General features: G+C 44.8%; 2 protein-coding genes across 2 annotated transcripts; one reads left to right on the top strand and one right to left on the bottom strand.

The window, feature by feature from the left end:
- Positions 1-1837: 1837 nt before the first annotated feature.
- Positions 1838-12079, bottom strand: unc119a2 (unc-119 lipid binding chaperone a2; the record flags this gene model as incomplete). Its single annotated transcript, XM_084450279.1, has 5 exons — positions 1838-1953; positions 2110-2282; positions 2476-2575; positions 2737-2850; positions 11800-12079. 5 exons carry the CDS (start codon positions 12077-12079, stop codon positions 1838-1840), a joined length of 783 nt encoding a protein of 260 aa, XP_084306405.1.
- A 4464-nt stretch (positions 12080-16543) lies between these two features.
- Positions 16544-18060, top strand: LOC311318349 (beta-crystallin A1-like; the record flags this gene model as incomplete). The annotated part of the gene is made up of 5 exons (XM_084449649.1): positions 16544-16600; positions 16963-17081; positions 17199-17340; positions 17538-17680; positions 17913-18060. 5 exons carry the CDS (start codon positions 16544-16546, stop codon positions 18058-18060), a joined length of 609 nt encoding a protein of 202 aa, XP_084305775.1.
- Positions 18061-18315: the final 255 nt, after the last annotated feature.

The following is an 18315-nucleotide window of genomic DNA, read 5'->3' as shown; positions in this document are numbered from 1 at the left end:
AACCAGGGTTCAGTTCTACTCACACTACCATACCCTTTGGAATAAATTGTCAATGGTACTGCTTCTCATTCAAGGGGATATGTTTGAGTGGTTGGATGTACCTGGCTATCCAGCCGATGTCATGAAGAGAGACATTCAGGTGACATTGTGGCCCTGAAGAAACTCTCTCTTCTGCATCTCCTCTGAAATAAGAAGGTACAAACGGTGAAAGCAAATGTGATGAATGCCTCATGGAGACAAGCAATCACCTGTCTAAATCCACCTGTCTAAATTAACCTGTCTGAAATAACCTGTTAAAATCCCCCTGTCTAAATTCACCTGTCTGAATTCACCTGTCTGAATTCACCTGTCTGAATTCACCTGTCTGAATTCACCTGTCTGAATTCACCTGTCTGAATTCACCTATTTAAATCCACATGTCTAAATTCCGATTCAGATCAAATAGCAGGAAGATAAGGAGAGAAAGACACCTTCTATCCCTCCCATCACCGCACACTTATGAACAACAGTGCCACCTGCCTGTTGCTAAACACACCAGCACATGTAGGTCCTAGCTCACTGGAATGTATCTCGGAGAGGGACAGAGGAGACAGGAGGAGAATATGGAAGTTTCATAAGAGTAAGTGCATCCTCAATTCCACAGACCAGGGTAACAAAAACATTGTTGGACATCAGTAAAGGTTTTCAATTGTCCCTTTTTTCTCAGATGCAGAGATTTTATATTCAGCTGCCAAAGAAACAGACAAAATCTGTAAAAATTAACATGGGAACCTGAACTGAAAATAATGCTGTCACGCATCATAACATTGTTATAACCTAATGCAAGTATAATACACCTAATAAGGATACACAAACACTAAGATTAACTTTTCTTTTTTTACAGCTGCCTTGTCATTAGGTCCCTTCAGATTTTGTGCTTCAAGCAGACTGAGATCTTAACATAAGAGGTCAAGAATATGTTACACTGGCTCTGAATGTGTCTACTGCCATACAAAATGAACTATGAAAAATGGGAACACTATTGACCACAGAGTACCATATCATTTGTATCATATTTGTATTGACACAATATGTGATAGTCTGCACTCGGGATATTGTAATAGGTCAAGAGAATATCAGAAACTATTCAAGTTCAACTGACTTGTCTCATCATGCTTCAGACTCAAACACTGACAGGCACACAAGCATCCGCACACACACACACACACACACACACACACACACACACACACACACACACACACACACACACACACACACACACACACACACAAACACACACAAACACTCATGCAAAAACACACTAACATCCACCAGGAAACAAACACACAGACACTTCAGACAATCAGAGGACACAGAAGAACTGGCTTCTCTGTTTAGGACCAGAGTCGACTGGTCTTAAACAGAGATATGCTGGTGTAGCCTCCTAGAGCACTGGCCGCTCCACATTCCACACCTTAGACCACGCTGGTACCGAATCAGCTGGACAAATGGCTGTCCAGGCCATGTCTGAGAATGTGTGTGTGTGGTGTGTGTGTGTGTGTGTGTGTGTGTGTGTGTCCCGGCTCCAATTCCCACAACAAACTATTTGTACATGCATAAATGTGCGCACGCATACCCACACGCACACACACACACACACACACACACACACACATTCGGGTTGTTAAGAGGTGTTCTGTGAGGAGTGGGACCATAGCTGTTCTTTGGAGGAGGGGAGAAGAGAGGGGAGAGACCATGGAAGCAGAGGGGTGTTTGTGTATGTGTGTACATGGTCCCTAGCTCTGTCTGTACATCCATCTGTCCCTCTGTTGGGCTGAGGGGCCTCCAGGAGCCTCTAGGGCCCCCCTCCGCTGTAGGAGTAGTCTGCCTTGTTGTGCATCACCAGCTTGTTGTCCACAAAGTAGAAGCTGTCTGACTGTGTCTCGTAGGGGTGCAGGATCATCTCTCGCACTGCCGGGGGCGACAGAGACATAGTCAGACCGGGTACAGATTATGTGTGTCTTATAAATTGTTCTGCTCATTGATATCAACAGGCAGTGTGCGTGTGTGTGTGTGTGTGTGTGTGTGTGTGTGTGCGTGCGTGCGTGTGTGTATGTGTCTACTCACTAATGTCCTCAGACAGCGAAGGGAACTCGTAGATGTGTTCACAGGTGTTCTTGCTGCTAGGCATGCAGAAGCCAAACTCAAAGTCAAAGCTCTTGAGCAGCTTCTCTCTGAAGTAGTGCCTCTCGATCATCCTGAAGTTCTCTATGGGCATGTCTCCAACTGTGAACTCCACACTGAGAGAGGGAGAGCGAGAGAGAGAGAGACAGAGAGAGAGAGGGAGGGAGGGAGGGAGAGGGAGAGGGAGAGAGAGACAGAGAGAGAAACAGAATAAATAAATAGAAAAGAGAGGTGGTATATTTCAGGCTCCATGCTGTAACTGCCTGATTGAGTGTGGGTAAATTCTCTAATAAGCAGACAAAAACCTACGTGGCGCCCACTTGTTGCAGTCTGAGAAAGGCGGGTGTGAACTGGTAGCGGACGAAGCGTCCGGCATTTGGGTCAACATCCCTCTTCTGCCCTGCTTTGTCTGTGAGAGAGGGAGAGAGAGAGAGAGAGAGAGAGAGAGAGAGAGGAATAACAATATATGTAAAGTCACAGTTATACTGTGTGTGTGTGTGTGTGTGTGTGTGTGTGTGTGTGTGTGTGTGTGTGTGTGTGTGTGTGTGTGTGCGCCTGTGTGGGTCTCACCCGTAGAAGGAGGTTTTGTGATTTCGAATAGTACTGTCCCAGTCTCCATGTCTCTGATCTTAAACCTGGTGAAGTCAATGCTGAACACGTTGTCATCTGGCCCACACAGGTAGTCTGACAGAGATAGGGGGCGGGGGAAGAGAAAAATGCCATGTTAATATGTAACAGAAACAGAATACTGCCATGAAAACAATTGGACCTACACCGAGCCCATTTACAAGAAGGGGCAGAGCCCCTTATATATATAATATATAATTCACAGTCGCCTCTACTTCCTGAAGAGGCCCAGGTCCTTTGATGCATGTAGAACAATGCGCAACATGTTCTACCAGTCTGTTGTAGCGAGTGTAGGTATACCGATATGGAGAAAATACATTTGAAAATGCCAAGTGGTTCCGAGCATTTATCTAGCAAGCTAACGCTAGCAATTTTTCGTTTGTCTTATTGTTGCAGGTCATCTAAGCACTTAAAAAAATATTTAAAAAACGTGTTAAACCATGCGTTTAAATTAGTTTAAAATGGATACTGTACTGTTGAATACAAACAGTTTCCCGCCCTCCCACCCCCTTCATGATGGCACTCCTCCTGGCCAGGCGGCCATGGTGCTCTACGGAGCGCTTCAGGAGGTCCTTCCTACCAGTTGCCATCAGACTGTTCAATGCTTGACTGGCAGGATGCCATGGACCTGAGCCAGCGTGAGGTGGGTTAGGACAGACTGTCTTGGTGCTAGGACGTTTCTTGGACGTGACAGTTTAACATTCCTGATGTGACTTGAATTGACACACAGCTGATTTGATTAAGTCTGATTGACTTGATTTGACTGGTACAGCTGAGATTTAGACTCTGGTTTGATTGTTTACTGTAGTTCTATAAATAGTACTGTAAATAGTACTGATCGTGTGCCTTTTATCCTTATTTGTCCTGATTTTGGCTTTGTGACTTACTGTGTTACCATGCTTAAGTGTTGTATGTACTGCTACAACCTCAGGGATTATTAAAGTATGTATCTATCCATGGAAGACACTCGCACCCACACACACACACGCACACACACACACAGCTATTTCTACTTCTTATCCTTCCTGCCATCACCAGGCACTAAGTGTCACTATTGATTAGTGTTCCCTGCATATCTGTCACCACCACAAGAACCGCTACCTTGGTTACCCCCCCCCCCCTCCCCCCACACACACACATTTAGGTCAAAGTTCAAACTTTTATTTGTCACATGCCTATCAAACCAGTACAATGAGCAGTGGAATGTTTTTCTGCTAGCTACTAAAATTTGAACAATAGGGCTTGGGAAAATGTAGTCCCAGACACGACCATCTTGTTTCTACACAGGTGTATCTATTTGTCTGATTGCATAGGATTCTATGCAATAGAGCCAATCAGACAAATAGATACACCTGTGTAGAAACAAGATGGTCGTGTCTGGGACTACATGTTCCCAAGCCCTATAAGCATACTGTAACATAAGGTCAAAATAAATAAATAAATAATATATATATATATATATATATACACTGTATAACAAAATACAAAAGGACACAAAATACACAAACACAAAATATATGAAAGGAATGGTAAGCTCGGAGAGTATAGTCGTATAGTTGATTTAAATAAATAAGCATACATATGGATCTAGAGAGAGTACAGGTATATTATATGCATAGAATGTATTATAGACAGTCTAATGAGTATAAATATAAGGTGCTGTTGTGTTGAGTATAGCTACTGAGTTAAGTCCAGAGATCAGCAGTTCCCTGAGGGAAGAAGCTTTACTCCATTCCACTAATCCATCATCACCTCAGGCAAGGCTAACAGTGAAAGTGTGTGGGTGAAAGTGTGTGGGTGTGGATGTGTGTGTGTGTGTGTGTGTTTGTGTGTCAGTGATTGTGTCAGGTCTCACAGAGTGCGTCAGTGTGTAGGTGTTTAGCAGCTGACATGTGTATTCCCTACCAATCCTGTGTGTGTGTGTGTTTGTGTGTGTTCAGAGTGGTTCTCTTTCTCTGATGTGTTTGAATGTGATGGCCATGTTTCTCTCAGTCTGTCTGAATACTGACGCTAGCTCCCCTGCAGAATGACCTCATCTCATTATATCCCTCACCCTGCCAACGCTAAGCACTCCAACGGGGGGAAACGGCTATTACCAACACCGACAACGCCACCATGGCCAGATCTTAGCCTACTCACAGATAGATGCTTTGCACAATACATATGCTATGATTATAATGCTGTTATAGTACATATGATCATGATGCTATTACCATATGATCATAATGCTATTACAGTACATATGATCATAATGCTATTACCGTATGATCATAATGCTATTACAGTACATATGATCATAATGCTATTACATTATGATCATAATACTATTACAGTATGATCATAATGCTATTACAGTACATATGATCATAATGCTATTACAGTACATATGATCATAATGCTATTACCGTATGATCATAATGCTATTACAGTACATATGATCATAATGCTGCGAGTGTGTGTCACACAACTGGTGTTATCCTCGTCTCATAGTTCCCATGGAGCCCTCTAACCCTTGAGCACAGATATGCGTGTGAGTGTGTGTTTCTACAGTGTGTGTGTGTGTGTGTGTGTGTGTGTGTGTCTGTGTGTGTGAACATTAGGGCAGTACGATTATGACTAAAATAATTGTGATTATTTGGCGTGATATTGTAATTAGTAAGTGTAATTAACTGTGGTGGCACTTTCATATAAAAACGGTGAGTGGAGGTGCTGCAAGTGTTCTAGACTTCAAGGTCCGCTGACATAGATTGATATAGATTTTATATCTGACAATGAACTGAAATAAACAACTATTAATTTATTATATTGCCATAAAAGCTAAAGACATACATGACAAAATTCATTAATTCAAAGCTGAAACCTATGTCAGGTAATAATTATTAATGCTGATTTTGGCACAAAAATCTCAGCGGACCTTTAAGTACAGACCTGTGCAAACAGTGTTGAACAATTGTTGCAGCACCTCAAATCACCTTGTTTTTATATTTAAGTTAATCGCACTTACTAATAGCAAAATAATTGCAAAATTGCAATAAGACTACATGCCTCTCATACTGTAGCTACTACTGTGCTATAAGAAATGGTCTCAGCATATGACAAGAGTTTCTTTACTGTGCTGAAAGCAGGCAGACACAGATAAAAGATGACAGGAACCAGACAGATGGAGAAAGATAGACCAAACCACTCTGAAAGTTGTCTGCGTGTGAAGAACACACCACACTGAACACAGACAGGAAGTCAACAGAACTGCTGCTCATCACAAACAAGGCTTTGACTTGCTATCGGAAACACTCCGACACACTACAGTTCATAGGCCAGGATTTCCAGCTCTTACACATCTGCTGTGACACTCCCTCAGCCCTCTATCTTGTGCTGAAATTGTTATGAGTCAAAGATGGCTAGGACCATGTGAGGAGATGACAATGCTAGAGAGTTCAAATTGATGCTTTACTTCACCCAAAAAATGAAAATAATCATCAAAAAATCAGATCAACTCGAGAGGCTGAGTAACAGAGTATCTCTACATTGTCAAGATCAAACACAGAACACAACAGGGTTTAAATACTCTACTAATGAGGGTGAATGTCAGAACAAGGCACAGGTGTGGTGTAATGAGTCTTCAGCAGAACACAGCACAGGTGTGGTGCAGACTTCTTCGCCGAGCTGTGGCGCACTCCCTGGGAGGGACTGCGCTCTGCTGCTACCCGGCTCCTGGGATGCCTCATGACAAAAATAATTAGATGGCATCTCAGAGAACAGTATTGTGGCACGTGCACATATGTGTGTATGCTACCAAAATCTCACACCTGCCAACCTGGTACTGTAGGTACACCGACAAATGTACATAGCATAGCCTACACATGAACATGTACACTGGTGGTTTCAAACATGTACAATCTCTCACATTAGTCTCGCATAGCCAGACCTATCTCCACACTTCATTTATGCTGTGCCAGCGCTGGAGAATGTCTGTCTGGACTCATTCCCATTCGGGGGTAAGGGGGAAAAACACTGTATTTCAATCACGCTCGTCTTGGGCAGAGCTGTTGCTGGGTTGTTGTTATTTCACGTAGTGAAGGGGAATTTGATTGAATCTGATTGGCGACGGGAGAATTTCCCATCTGCACTAATTGGGCCGATAACATATTCCGTCACCACTGATTGGGCAGTAATAAACGAATGACAAGGGTTATCCCCAAAACCTACACCCGTTGAGTCAGACTAGTCTCACATGAACATGTACACACACAGTTCTCGTTTTCTCGTACTCATGAGTGGCTGCACTTGCTGTCACCATCACCTAGCAACCGACAGCCCCAGGTTCCCCGTCCCTGCTACAGATTTAGCACAGAGACGACAAGCAGGTCAAGTCATCGTTCTATGGACAGGAAGTAGAGGAATATCAACAGAGCATTCCCTTCATGAACAGTAATAGCTATTACTGTTTACTGCATTTACTTGTCACGCACCATATACAAAAACATTAATCACACAAGGAGAACTTGGATAATTGTGTGTATGTACATGATGATACCATGTAGAATTAAATGCTTTAGTTGCGGCCAACGTGGGGCTCAAAACTACCACCCCGAGATGATCAGTCTATAGTATATCAAATGTATTGTTGGCTACAAAGTGATTATAATGTGCAACAGGTCTGTTTAATTGTTTTGTATGGGGGGACACAGAACTGCGGGCGCCATTTTTAAACACTAATCCTGAGAGATTAGCCAGATGGGGGTTAGGAGAGTGTTAAATTGTTTCCTCTTAGCAGGAAGAGAGGGCAAGAGAAAGAAATAGAGAGAGAGAGAGACAGTGAGAGAGTGAGAGAAGAGAGTTTGAGAACAAAAGCACAAGGGAGCAAAATGGGCAGTGAAAAGGAGAAAAAATGAATCTCCATTATCCAGATAGGAAAGGTAACTAGTATGTGATGTCATAATCCACCTTTCCTACAGTATTTTGAGGTAGTAGTCACCTTTCACATCTGGATGTAGATTATGACATTACCTTTTCTATCTACATATGGTTTACGACATCACATACTAGTTACCTTTCCTATCTTATATGGATTATGACATCACTGCCAACGTTTAGTGACATCATCTCAACCTCTAAGACGACCATTTGACCAATGAGAGGCTGTTCTTATTCCACCGATCCAATCAGGATGCAGCTGTAAATACACATCGATTACATAAAGGTTTCTGTGAACAAGGAGTGAGCCCTGTATTGAGTGAGTATTTGTGTACAGTGGTTTTCAGTCGAGGAACGACCTTAGTACAGCTTTGACCAATCTGAATTTACTCTACATCACATCTTGTTTGATTCAGCATGACTGACTGACTTTCTGCAACGTAAAAGATAACAGGAACCAACAAGCATCCAAGAGACAAGAAATGTAAGAGAAGGATGAGAGGAGAGGACTGGCCATAAACCTATATGGGAGAATAAAGGGAACAGCCAATCAGATGAGAGCAGGAAGGCACTGTGCCCCAAAGTAAGCTCAACTGGACTAATCTGGTTTAGTGATTCGCACGAACGCAAATCCACCTTATCACTAGAGGGATGGGGCCAGGGCAGGCCCAGGGTTTAGGACTGGAGGAAGGACTGTATATGACAGGTGTGAGGTTTATGACTGGAGGAAGGGGGAGAGGATGTGCAGACTGGTGTGAAGTTTAGGACTGGAGAAAGGTGTGTGGTGGGGTGGGGGGGTGGGGGTAGTGTGATCACTGATCAGCTGTAAGACAAATCTAAAAAATAATAAATAAATTAAAAACAGATGCCAGAAGCACAAGCACAAGCAGAAATGAAAAATAAATGATGACAGAGTGACCTAAGAGTCTATGACTACTAACTTGCTTCTGTAGCATCGGTCAGGCCATGTCTGGTCAGGCGTGCATGTTTGTGTCTACGTGTCTGTTTGTCTGAGATAAGTGCTGAATTTACAGCGTGCTCTCCGAAGGCTTAGCCGGCCTTACATAAAAGAGTCCCAGTGACAGATGGCCAGATGACTACGGCAGGTAATAAGCACTATGTGATATAAGGGATTAATAGACAAGCGCGCAGGGGCCTAGGAGCATTATATCAGGTCATAGAGGTGACCAGAGGTGGAGTAAAGTCTGTGCTAATCAGACTGAGTGAAAATGACTGCCTCAAGAGAATCTTGCAGCTAAGGAAAAACAAGATATTCTGAAAATATCGCCTTCTGTACCTGCCTTTCCTGCGCTCGGGGCAGCTTGGCTCATTCCCTCTCTGACAGGAGAAATGGTGACAGCCTATGAGAGGAAGAGATCCCTCTCCTCTTTGGGGAGACAGAGACAAGGCCAGCAGCAGACGAAAACTACCTCTCGTTCTGACACGTCGAGAGATGGTGTGTGTCTGTGTGTGTGTGTGTGTGTGCGCGTGTGTGGCTTGTTTGATATAAAGCCTGAAACTCCAGAGTACATGTAAATGTGTGCTTAAAGCATACAGGTACAGGTAGTTAAAGGAGTAGTAAAAAAAAAATCATGTTTAGCTCTGTTTTAAGGTTACTTATGATCATATACAATGGTTTAGATCAATAAGTTGACAAAAACTAGCACTTTTGAGAAAGTCTGATAATTGCTCCACCCCCGTTTTGGTCATACAATGGATGTGGGTGGGAACCGTGAAATTTCATTCAAAAAACATGTTCAACTCTCAATTTCAAAGACAAGAAACTCATCGAGGTGTTAGTTGGCGTTCTGACATATAATTCGGCATAAAGTAAGATTCTAGTTCATCTGGAAAGGCTTTTTTAAATATTTAGCATAGAACTATTTAGTCGCAGCACATGTGTGTAAACTTCCGCAAACTAGGTGGCCTAGTAACATAAACAATAACAATAGCTACCGTAAGTAGTTCCGCTTCCTGAATCCCCTCTGCGGATTGATCTACACATCTACAACGGTCACGTCAATACAAGTCAATGGATTTCATAAAATGATCAATAAAACCCTACAGGATTCATACTTTGCGACGAATTTGATGTCAGAACACCAACGGACACCAATTACCCCCTCGGTGAGCTTCTTGTCTTTGAAATCGAGAGTTTAACATGTTTTTGAATGATTTTTCAAGGTGCCCACCCACATCCATTGTATGACCTAAACGGTGGTAGAGCAATTATCAACTTTCTCAAAAGTGCTAGTTTTGTCAGCTTTTTGATCTGAACCATTGTATATGATCATAAGTAACCTTAAAACAGGGCTAAACATGATTTTTCCCTTTACTACTCCTTTAATGTTGGGTGGTCGGCTGTGGCTCAGGAGGTAGAGCGGGTCGTCCAATGACATGTGGAGACAGAGGGAATGTACTGTAGTGGGGGGGTAGATGATGGGGGTTGAAAGTGAACAGTCTCCTCTGAACAGTTACCATGGAGAGATTTTCCAAGTTGCTGTAGTAATTCCAACATGCCTCAGTGGTTCAAACACCTGTCTCCTTCCCTAAGGACGCTGGGAGTGTTTCTATGGTAGTAAGAAGGCCTGGGTCTGGGAGACTGAATCGTTTAGGATATCCCCTGGTGCTACAGCACAGTTATCCCAGCGCAGCCTCGCTAATTGAAAACCATATAAACAAACAAACAAACACATGTCCAGTAGGCTGGTTCTCTGCTGCCCTTCCTCTGTTGTAAACAGGTGTCTGGGATTCTCAAGTGACAAACCGTGAAGAGAGAGAGAGAAGGGAGGGTGGGCCAGATGGTCTAAAGTGTCTCACTCCCCTAGTCTTCATGTACACTATTAAACTGGACGGGGGACAGAGAAAGAGAGACAGAGAGAGAGAGAGAGAGAGAGACAGACAGAGAGAGAGAGAGAGAGAGAGAGAGAGAGAGAGAGAGAGATTGAGAGAGAGAGGGCTCCTTGTGCATAACAGTCTAGCCCCACAGAAGCGTGAGAGAAGCCTCTCACGCCAGGGGATGACTGGTCATTCACTGGTCTCATATATGCCAGGATGTTGTGTAAGGTAGACTTATAGTCGCCTTAAAATAGTCCAGTCCTATTAGCTAACACTGTCCTAGTTCTCTGGGTTGGGGCCTGGGTATCAGAGATTAATACATAGGCTCGGCTGATCCCCTGTGTAGGCTACTTAAGTGCTGTGTGTGTGTGTCTTTCTCTCTAACTTACACACACACACACACACACTCTTTAAAGCGTACTGTACATCATTGTATACTGCCCACCTGTGGGGTCGATATAAGCGAGGCACATCAGAAGGCTCACTGTGGCTTATAATGACAGCATAAGGCTGCTGCTGAGAGCTCCAAGAAGCTCCAGTGCAAGCCATATGTTTGTGAGTGTCGGGGTACCTACCTGTTCTGCTGTGCTTCGTAATTTGATGTATACATTTATGTGTAGGGCATCTGAGTCAGATAATGACATCATTACTGTCATAACTAACCCGGTATGCAGTTCTGTCAGATTCTCTTCCAGCCTCTGGAACCATTGGCGAATAAGCCTGCCTGTCAGAAATTGAGCTATGTGGAGGGCTTTGTTTTTTAGTTATTTTTTCTCATCTTTTTAATGTGCTGTATTTTACTGTGTTTTTATTGTGATATAGATCCCCCTGGGTCCGAAATAAAGAATTGAATTGAACACACACTCTCTCTCCCGCTCGCTCTCTCCCTCTCTCTCTTCCTTTTTGCACGCTCTAGAGTTTAATTGCTAAGTCTACCCTATGTTGCAGAGGCTGGTGTAAATTCAACAAAATCACCTGTTTGAATTCTCTTAACTTTTGATAGCCCTGCCAGCCTGACTGATCACAGCCTATAATATTCCGTACTTCCCAAATGATGCGGGAAATAAATACAATTTGAAATTGAATTGGGGTAGCCACTAGACCAGCACTATTCTGATCAGGAATTACATTCATCCAAACACTGCAATTTCACCCGGATCGCTTCATTATATTCCAGCCAGGCAGCCACCATGGGGGGTTAAAACGTGTGATTAAAGAACGTGATTGTAGAAGCCTTTTGCCAGGCTCACTTACTCTCTGTGATCTTCTGCAAGCCCAAGACATCCTCCGGGGTGATGATTGTGTTGGCGAGCAGCTCTTCCTCCGTAGTCACCGGCACCCCCACGTCCGCCGAGTTGGAGCCTTTCTTCACTTTCATTGCCGCCGTCGGGTTCGGGTTCGCCTGGCCGCCTCCGGTAACGGTACTGGCGCTGCTATTCCCGCTGCCTCTGGTATCTCCTGGGTTATTACCGGCGGACTTCTTAACGCTTGACGTGTCCTGGCTGTTGCCTCTACTGGTACAAGAATAGCTCATTCTCCGTCCCTCCTCCCCTTCCTACCCCAGGCTTGCAAGATAAAACAGTAGGCTACGCTACCCTCCCTCGCCGAAGGATGTACAGCTGTTGTATGCCCGGTGCTTAATTCAAATCCAGTCTTCTTCCCGTGCTGCAGAGACGGCTGTAGCTGCGCCGGGGTAACGGTAGATCCTTCTCTCCGTAGCCTTCTCACCGACAGAGCGCCTGGCTGGTTCCTCCTCTGGCCGGTTTAAAGCACAGTGACCGTGTTCTGGAGTGTAGCCTATAAATTATTGTGATTTAAATATATATATATATCTTGGGCTAGTATTTTAAATTCAGTTACAGTGGGCTAATTGAAATGAAATAGGAACAGATGGTTTGACGCGGTCACAGGGAGGGGGAGCATCTTGGTTCGCATATGGAGGCAGGGTTGACGTAGGCTATACACACTGACGACACGGTTTCGCCCATCATCCACATATCATGATGATTCATATGTCAGCAAGCTGCTGCTTGCATTGTGAACAACAGCAGCAGTCCCCGGCGGTAGCATCCGCGGCCCCCCATCTCAATTATGGTGCAGTCCGTTTCCGATGTCACTCGAAAAGTGGTTTTGCCTGTTTTCCACCTACTTAATTGTGGGACTACCACAGGTGGTTGATAATTAATGGCCCTTAAACTTCGGACTCTTTTTTTGTTGGCTTTCATTTGGAAGTGCTCTTGAGGAGAGTGCTGTCGTGATGCAAGTGACAACTGACAATACTTATAACTATAGTGGCACTGTCAGGGGAATGGGGTGGTCACTCACATTTAGTCCAGATGGGGGGCTGTCTCACACCCTGACCCCAAACTCCTCTTCATTGCCAGTGACATGGAATAACTTAACAGGTGGTTGTTTTTCAGATGCATGCGGGGGTGACCTCACACTTATCTATGAGGGTGACCTCACACAGTTACAGTATGGCACCATTTCTTTATTAGGCTATAATTCTTTTTATTTTCTTCCCAGTGGTTTTACTGGTATATATAGGCCAACAGTATTTTTATAGGCCTACATATATACAGTATATATATATATAGATAGATAGATAGATAGATAGATAGATAGATAGATTAGATAGATAGATATATACATGCACACACACACACACTGTCACGCCCCCGCCTCGTCAGCCCCGCCTTCGTCAAGCTGCCACGGCCTCTGACTCTGACACTGACTCAGGCTCCCCTGGTACATCCCAGAGGACGCAGCGGGAACTGCGCTCTCACCAACGAGCCGGGCGTGCTCCCACTCCACACCTGCCTGACATCACCAATCACCCACGAGCCGGGCATGTTCCCACTTCACACCTGCCTGACATCTCCAATCCAATCAACCCATCTCAGCCAGGATAAGAAGCCGGGCTACTCAGCAGTCGGTGCCAGATCGTTGACCATAGTGGGTATCACGTCGTGTCTCTAGCTCTAACCAAGACCTGCCTTTATCCTAAACCCTACCTCACCCTTTTTGTTTTCTTTCCTCCTAGTCTGCCCTCCCTGCCACTGCCTGAACCTTGCCTGTCTGGAGAACCAAGAACCTGCCTGGACCCCCGGCCTGTCTGACTGCCACATTCCTGCCTGACCCCTGGCCTGTCTGACTGCCATGTACCTGACCCTCGCCAATAAACGTGCCCCAACATGGTTTTGTCCCCTTACGCCTGTTGTGTCTGCTCTTTGGTCCTCCTCCACTAGCCCTAACACACACACACACACACACAAGGGGTAATGCAATAACATTAAATAATGTTGCCTCAATACGGAAGGCAGAGGCATAAGGTTTCATTCACCTCGCTGTGGAATCATGCAGACAATCGGTCTTTTGGTGGTCTATTTTGTAAATTCAGTCTTAACTCGTGGACATGCCCATTTAAATGTCCATGTCCACACCCACACTGCTGTGTTCCTGAAGCTTTTTTTGAACCAGGACTATTCTTGACAGCTGGAATATTCTCTCTGATTCTGGAATGTCACACCGGTTCTTCTCAGAGATCCTGGAACGTCTGGTCAGGTGTACTCTTGAGTACCCAGAAGCAGCAGGTCAGGTGAGGTCACCATGGAGGTGTTTTTGAAGATATGTTGCACCCTAGAGGCCATCTGCATTTACTGCAATACAAGCCACAGTCAAAGATGGATTGTAAAGGCCTACTCTTATGAATATGTCAGGGGCCTAAAGCAATAGCATTACATGTCTGACAGGAATGGACTAGAAAAACTGATAAAGCAGGGCTGTGAAAACTAAAAATATACATCTGTCCAACAGACAGTGAATAAAAGCCATACATAACACTATTAAAATCCTTTCAGAACCGCATACTGTAGAAAGCGAATTCATTGGATGTAATTTTGTTTCTGTGTGTGTATGTGTGTGTGTGTGTGTTTATCGACCCTTTTAGAATGGAAATGGTCAGATGTCTGTTAGGTGTGTATGTTTATATATGGTGCATATGGAGTGTATATGGTGACACAGGGCTGCTCCCATAGGCTTGCTGACTTTGCTGGTCTCTTTGTCACCATGGGGCTGCTGCAATCAGCAGAAACACACACACACACACACACACACACACACAAACACACACACACAAACACAACAGAGGAATATAATGTCATGAATGTACACACTTATATGCATGTATGCTCACACATACAAACACACATACACTTTGTATCACAATATTCTTACATACATAAACACACGCACACACACGCACGCACGCACACACACACGCACACACACACACACACACACACACACACACACAGACACACACACACACACACACACACACACAACACACGCAGTCCTGGGCAATGTGCTGACCGCTGTGGAGCCCACCAGTCTCTATCAGAGATGCTTTGTTCACGCGTGTTTGCTTTAGTGACACAATGACTGGGGGGAGAGCTGTAGAGATAGTAGGACTTCACTGTAGGTCTCTGCCCTTCCCTGTACAGTAAATCGCACATTGATATTCTGGACCTGACTGGCTCATTTAAATCATGCTGAGTCCATATTGACCATTTGGATTCACTAATCGTAAAGAACAATGATGGTTTGGTTATGAGGATGAGAATGATGTCCTTTTTCCCGGCCAATGTGATTGAAAATACTGTACATCGAGATTGTAGGGCAAATTAAAATAACATTCTATGACTAAAATCAACAAAACCAACCACTCTCACATAAAAATGGCACTACATCCACAATCAGCCAGTACCAAACCAGTGCTAGTCTTGCCAGTATGAAGCTGTCTAACCCCTGCCCCTGGCAGTTCTATTGCCCCTGGCAGTTCGATTGCTCCCCATTCCCCACAGCTAGTCACAAAACAGGACAGCGATGTCATTCACAAATAGATTTGGCCACCAGGTTTTTATTCTTTAAAATAGCCAGTGAAGAAGGCTTTACTTATAGTAAAGCTTATGTTACTATTACTTATGTACTTATAGTAAGTCGCTTTGGATAAAAGAGTCTGCTAAAGGACTCAAATGTAACAAAGTGAATAAAAGTACAAAAGTAATGGCTGTTGATCTTTGTGATGAATCCAGATTGTGGATGTTGTTGAAGAGCACCTGAACCTGGCAGCATGCAGTAAGCATATGAACGCTGAACTGTATTTGAGTCAGTCTGTGTCTATGGGTGTGGTTGTGTCCCTAGATTGTGTACATGTCTGAATCAGTGTGTGTGTGTGTGTGTGTGTGTGTGTGTGTGTGTGTGTGTGTGTGTGTAGAGTGCAGCATTGACACCTGCTCTCTTTGTATGTGTGTGTATGTATGTGTGTGTGTGTTAACCCCCTCTTAGGCTCCGGCCCAAAAAACAATGGAGCCCAAAGCAAAGTGCTGACACTACCCTGGGCATGCCTCTCCCTTGGCCCCTGCCCCCCACGAGCGTGTATATATACCCCCACACACACCAGCCTGGCAGACCGCTCAGTGGAATCCCTGCGACAATAACACAGCTCACTGCTTTGGGTAGGTCTGATATGCCTTTGTACACAAAAAAGATGGGGAAGGGTTAGGGTCTTAGTGCAGCAGTTACAGCGCAGACCAGTTGTGGATTGTGTTTCTGTCTCTGGATCTTAATGGCACATCATGTCTGACCCTTCATGGACTGGGATGTTTGTTTGTTAGACTTTTCTGAAGCCAAATCATTTATTCAGCTTGTTTAACGTGACGTAGTACAAGATATGAAAGAATCATGCAGATAGGCCTGTTTATCGAGTGGTAGGATAACAGGAGGGTCAGTATGCCTGGTCACCCATCCTACACATGCAAACCTCTTTGTACTGTAAAGCATAGTTTAAGATTCAGTTGTTTTTTTAGTTAATTCAAAATGTGTGACGTAAAATATGTGATTGGGTTAGTTTTTGTCAGTGTTAGTGCGTTTGTGCTTCATCTAATCTAACTGCTCCTCTCTCTCCCTCCAGGTCACTACTTAGATAATGAACACGATGGCTCAGACTAACCCCATGCACACCATGAACCCCATGCCAATGGGCCCATGGAAGGTGAGCATACAGGACACTCGCTAGCCCTCCTCACCGGCAATAAAGATTGATTGATAAAACAATATGTCAATATAGCACTCTTTCCTTCTACAAATGAATAAATACTCTCACCATGTGAAGACAGAGACCTGCTGGCCTCAGCATTTACCAGCAGGTCTCAAATAAGCCTCACACCTTGAACGAACCCGTTAGTAACACAAGCCCCTTGTCCTAAAGCTGGGACATTGGTTAGGCCAAGCTTCTTGGGTTGAAAACACCTTTATTTCATACAGTACCAAAGCACCCCCCCCCCTCCCCCCCACCCCCCGAAACAACATTACCAAAGTGAGACCAGCCTGCCAAATGATGTGTGTGTTCCTCAGATCACTGTGTACGACCAGGAGTTCTTCCAGGGAAAGCGTATGGAGTTCACCGCCTGCTGCCAGAACATCATGGAGTGTGGAATGGAGAACATCCGCTCCCTGAAGGTCGAGTGCGGAGCGTAAGTCTCGGTTTCGGTGTTCTAAAAAACATCTGATAATTCTCTTCTACTGACGATCCACCACCAGATATCAGAGCATTGCTGACGTATTCTTCACCTCTCCCTCTCCGTCTCTAGCTGGGTGGGCTATGAGCACTCCAGTTTCTGTGGCCAGCAGTTTGTCCTGGAGAAGGGAGACTACCCTCGCTTCGAGGCCTACAGCGGCAGCAACTCCTACCGCATCGAACGGATGATCTCCTTCAGGCCCATCTGCTCCGCTGTACGTTCGATGCAAACAGATCACATCACTACCACCCTTACGACCACCGTCATCAAAACTACAAAATATATTATTATTATTAAATGTCCATTAGTTAAAAAATGCATTACACATATTCATGATAATAATATGTATTCATAATAATAACTAGTCTTTTTTTTTTTTACCTCAAACTGTTGTCACTCTTTCCTGCCCAGAGCCACAAGGAGTGCCGTATGACCATCTATGAGCAGGAGAACATGTTGGGTCGTCAGTTTGAGCTGTGCGACGACTACCCCTCCCTGCAGGCCATGGGCTGGTTCAACAACGAGGTCGGATCCATGCACATCCAGAGTGGAGCGTGAGTACCACACACACACACACACACACACACACGCACACACACACACACACACACACACACACACACACACACACACACACACACACACACACACACACACAGACAAACATTACACCCCCTACTAACATAATACCAGTATATCTCTTCTGTATCTCCCACACTCTAGTGGTTTGCATTAACTATCCTCAGAAACCCGCACATCTGACCTTGTTGTTGCTTCTCTCCATAGTTGGGTGTGCTACCAGTACCCCGGCTACCGCGGCCACCAGTACATCCTGGAGTGCGACTGCCACGGAGGAGAGTACAAGTGCTACCGCGAGTTTGGCTTCCACGCCCAGACTCCCCAGATCCAGTCCATCAGGAGGATTCAGCACTGAGCAGGACACACTCTTCCTCCTCTCCTCCGATCCCTCATCCCCCTCCCTTACTTCTATCCCTCTCCCTGCTCCTCCTCCTCCTCCTCCTCTCCCTTGCCCCCTCTCCCGGCTCCGCTGGTCCGGCCGGTCCAGGCGGGATCTCGGGCCGGGTCTTCAGGTGCTTTAGCGGCGACATGTTCACAGCACTTTTTTTTAAAACCATCTCTAAAAGAAAGGAAGAAAGAATCAAAGAAAGACAGGAAATGGGAACGACAG

The sequence above is a fragment of the Borostomias antarcticus genome (genome assembly GCF_949987555.1).
Source record: "Borostomias antarcticus genome assembly, chromosome: 15".
Classification (NCBI taxonomy): domain Eukaryota; kingdom Metazoa; phylum Chordata; class Actinopteri; order Stomiiformes; family Stomiidae; genus Borostomias; species Borostomias antarcticus.
Note: the sequence above shows the minus strand (reverse complement) of the source record. Positions and strands in the feature narration are given on the sequence as shown.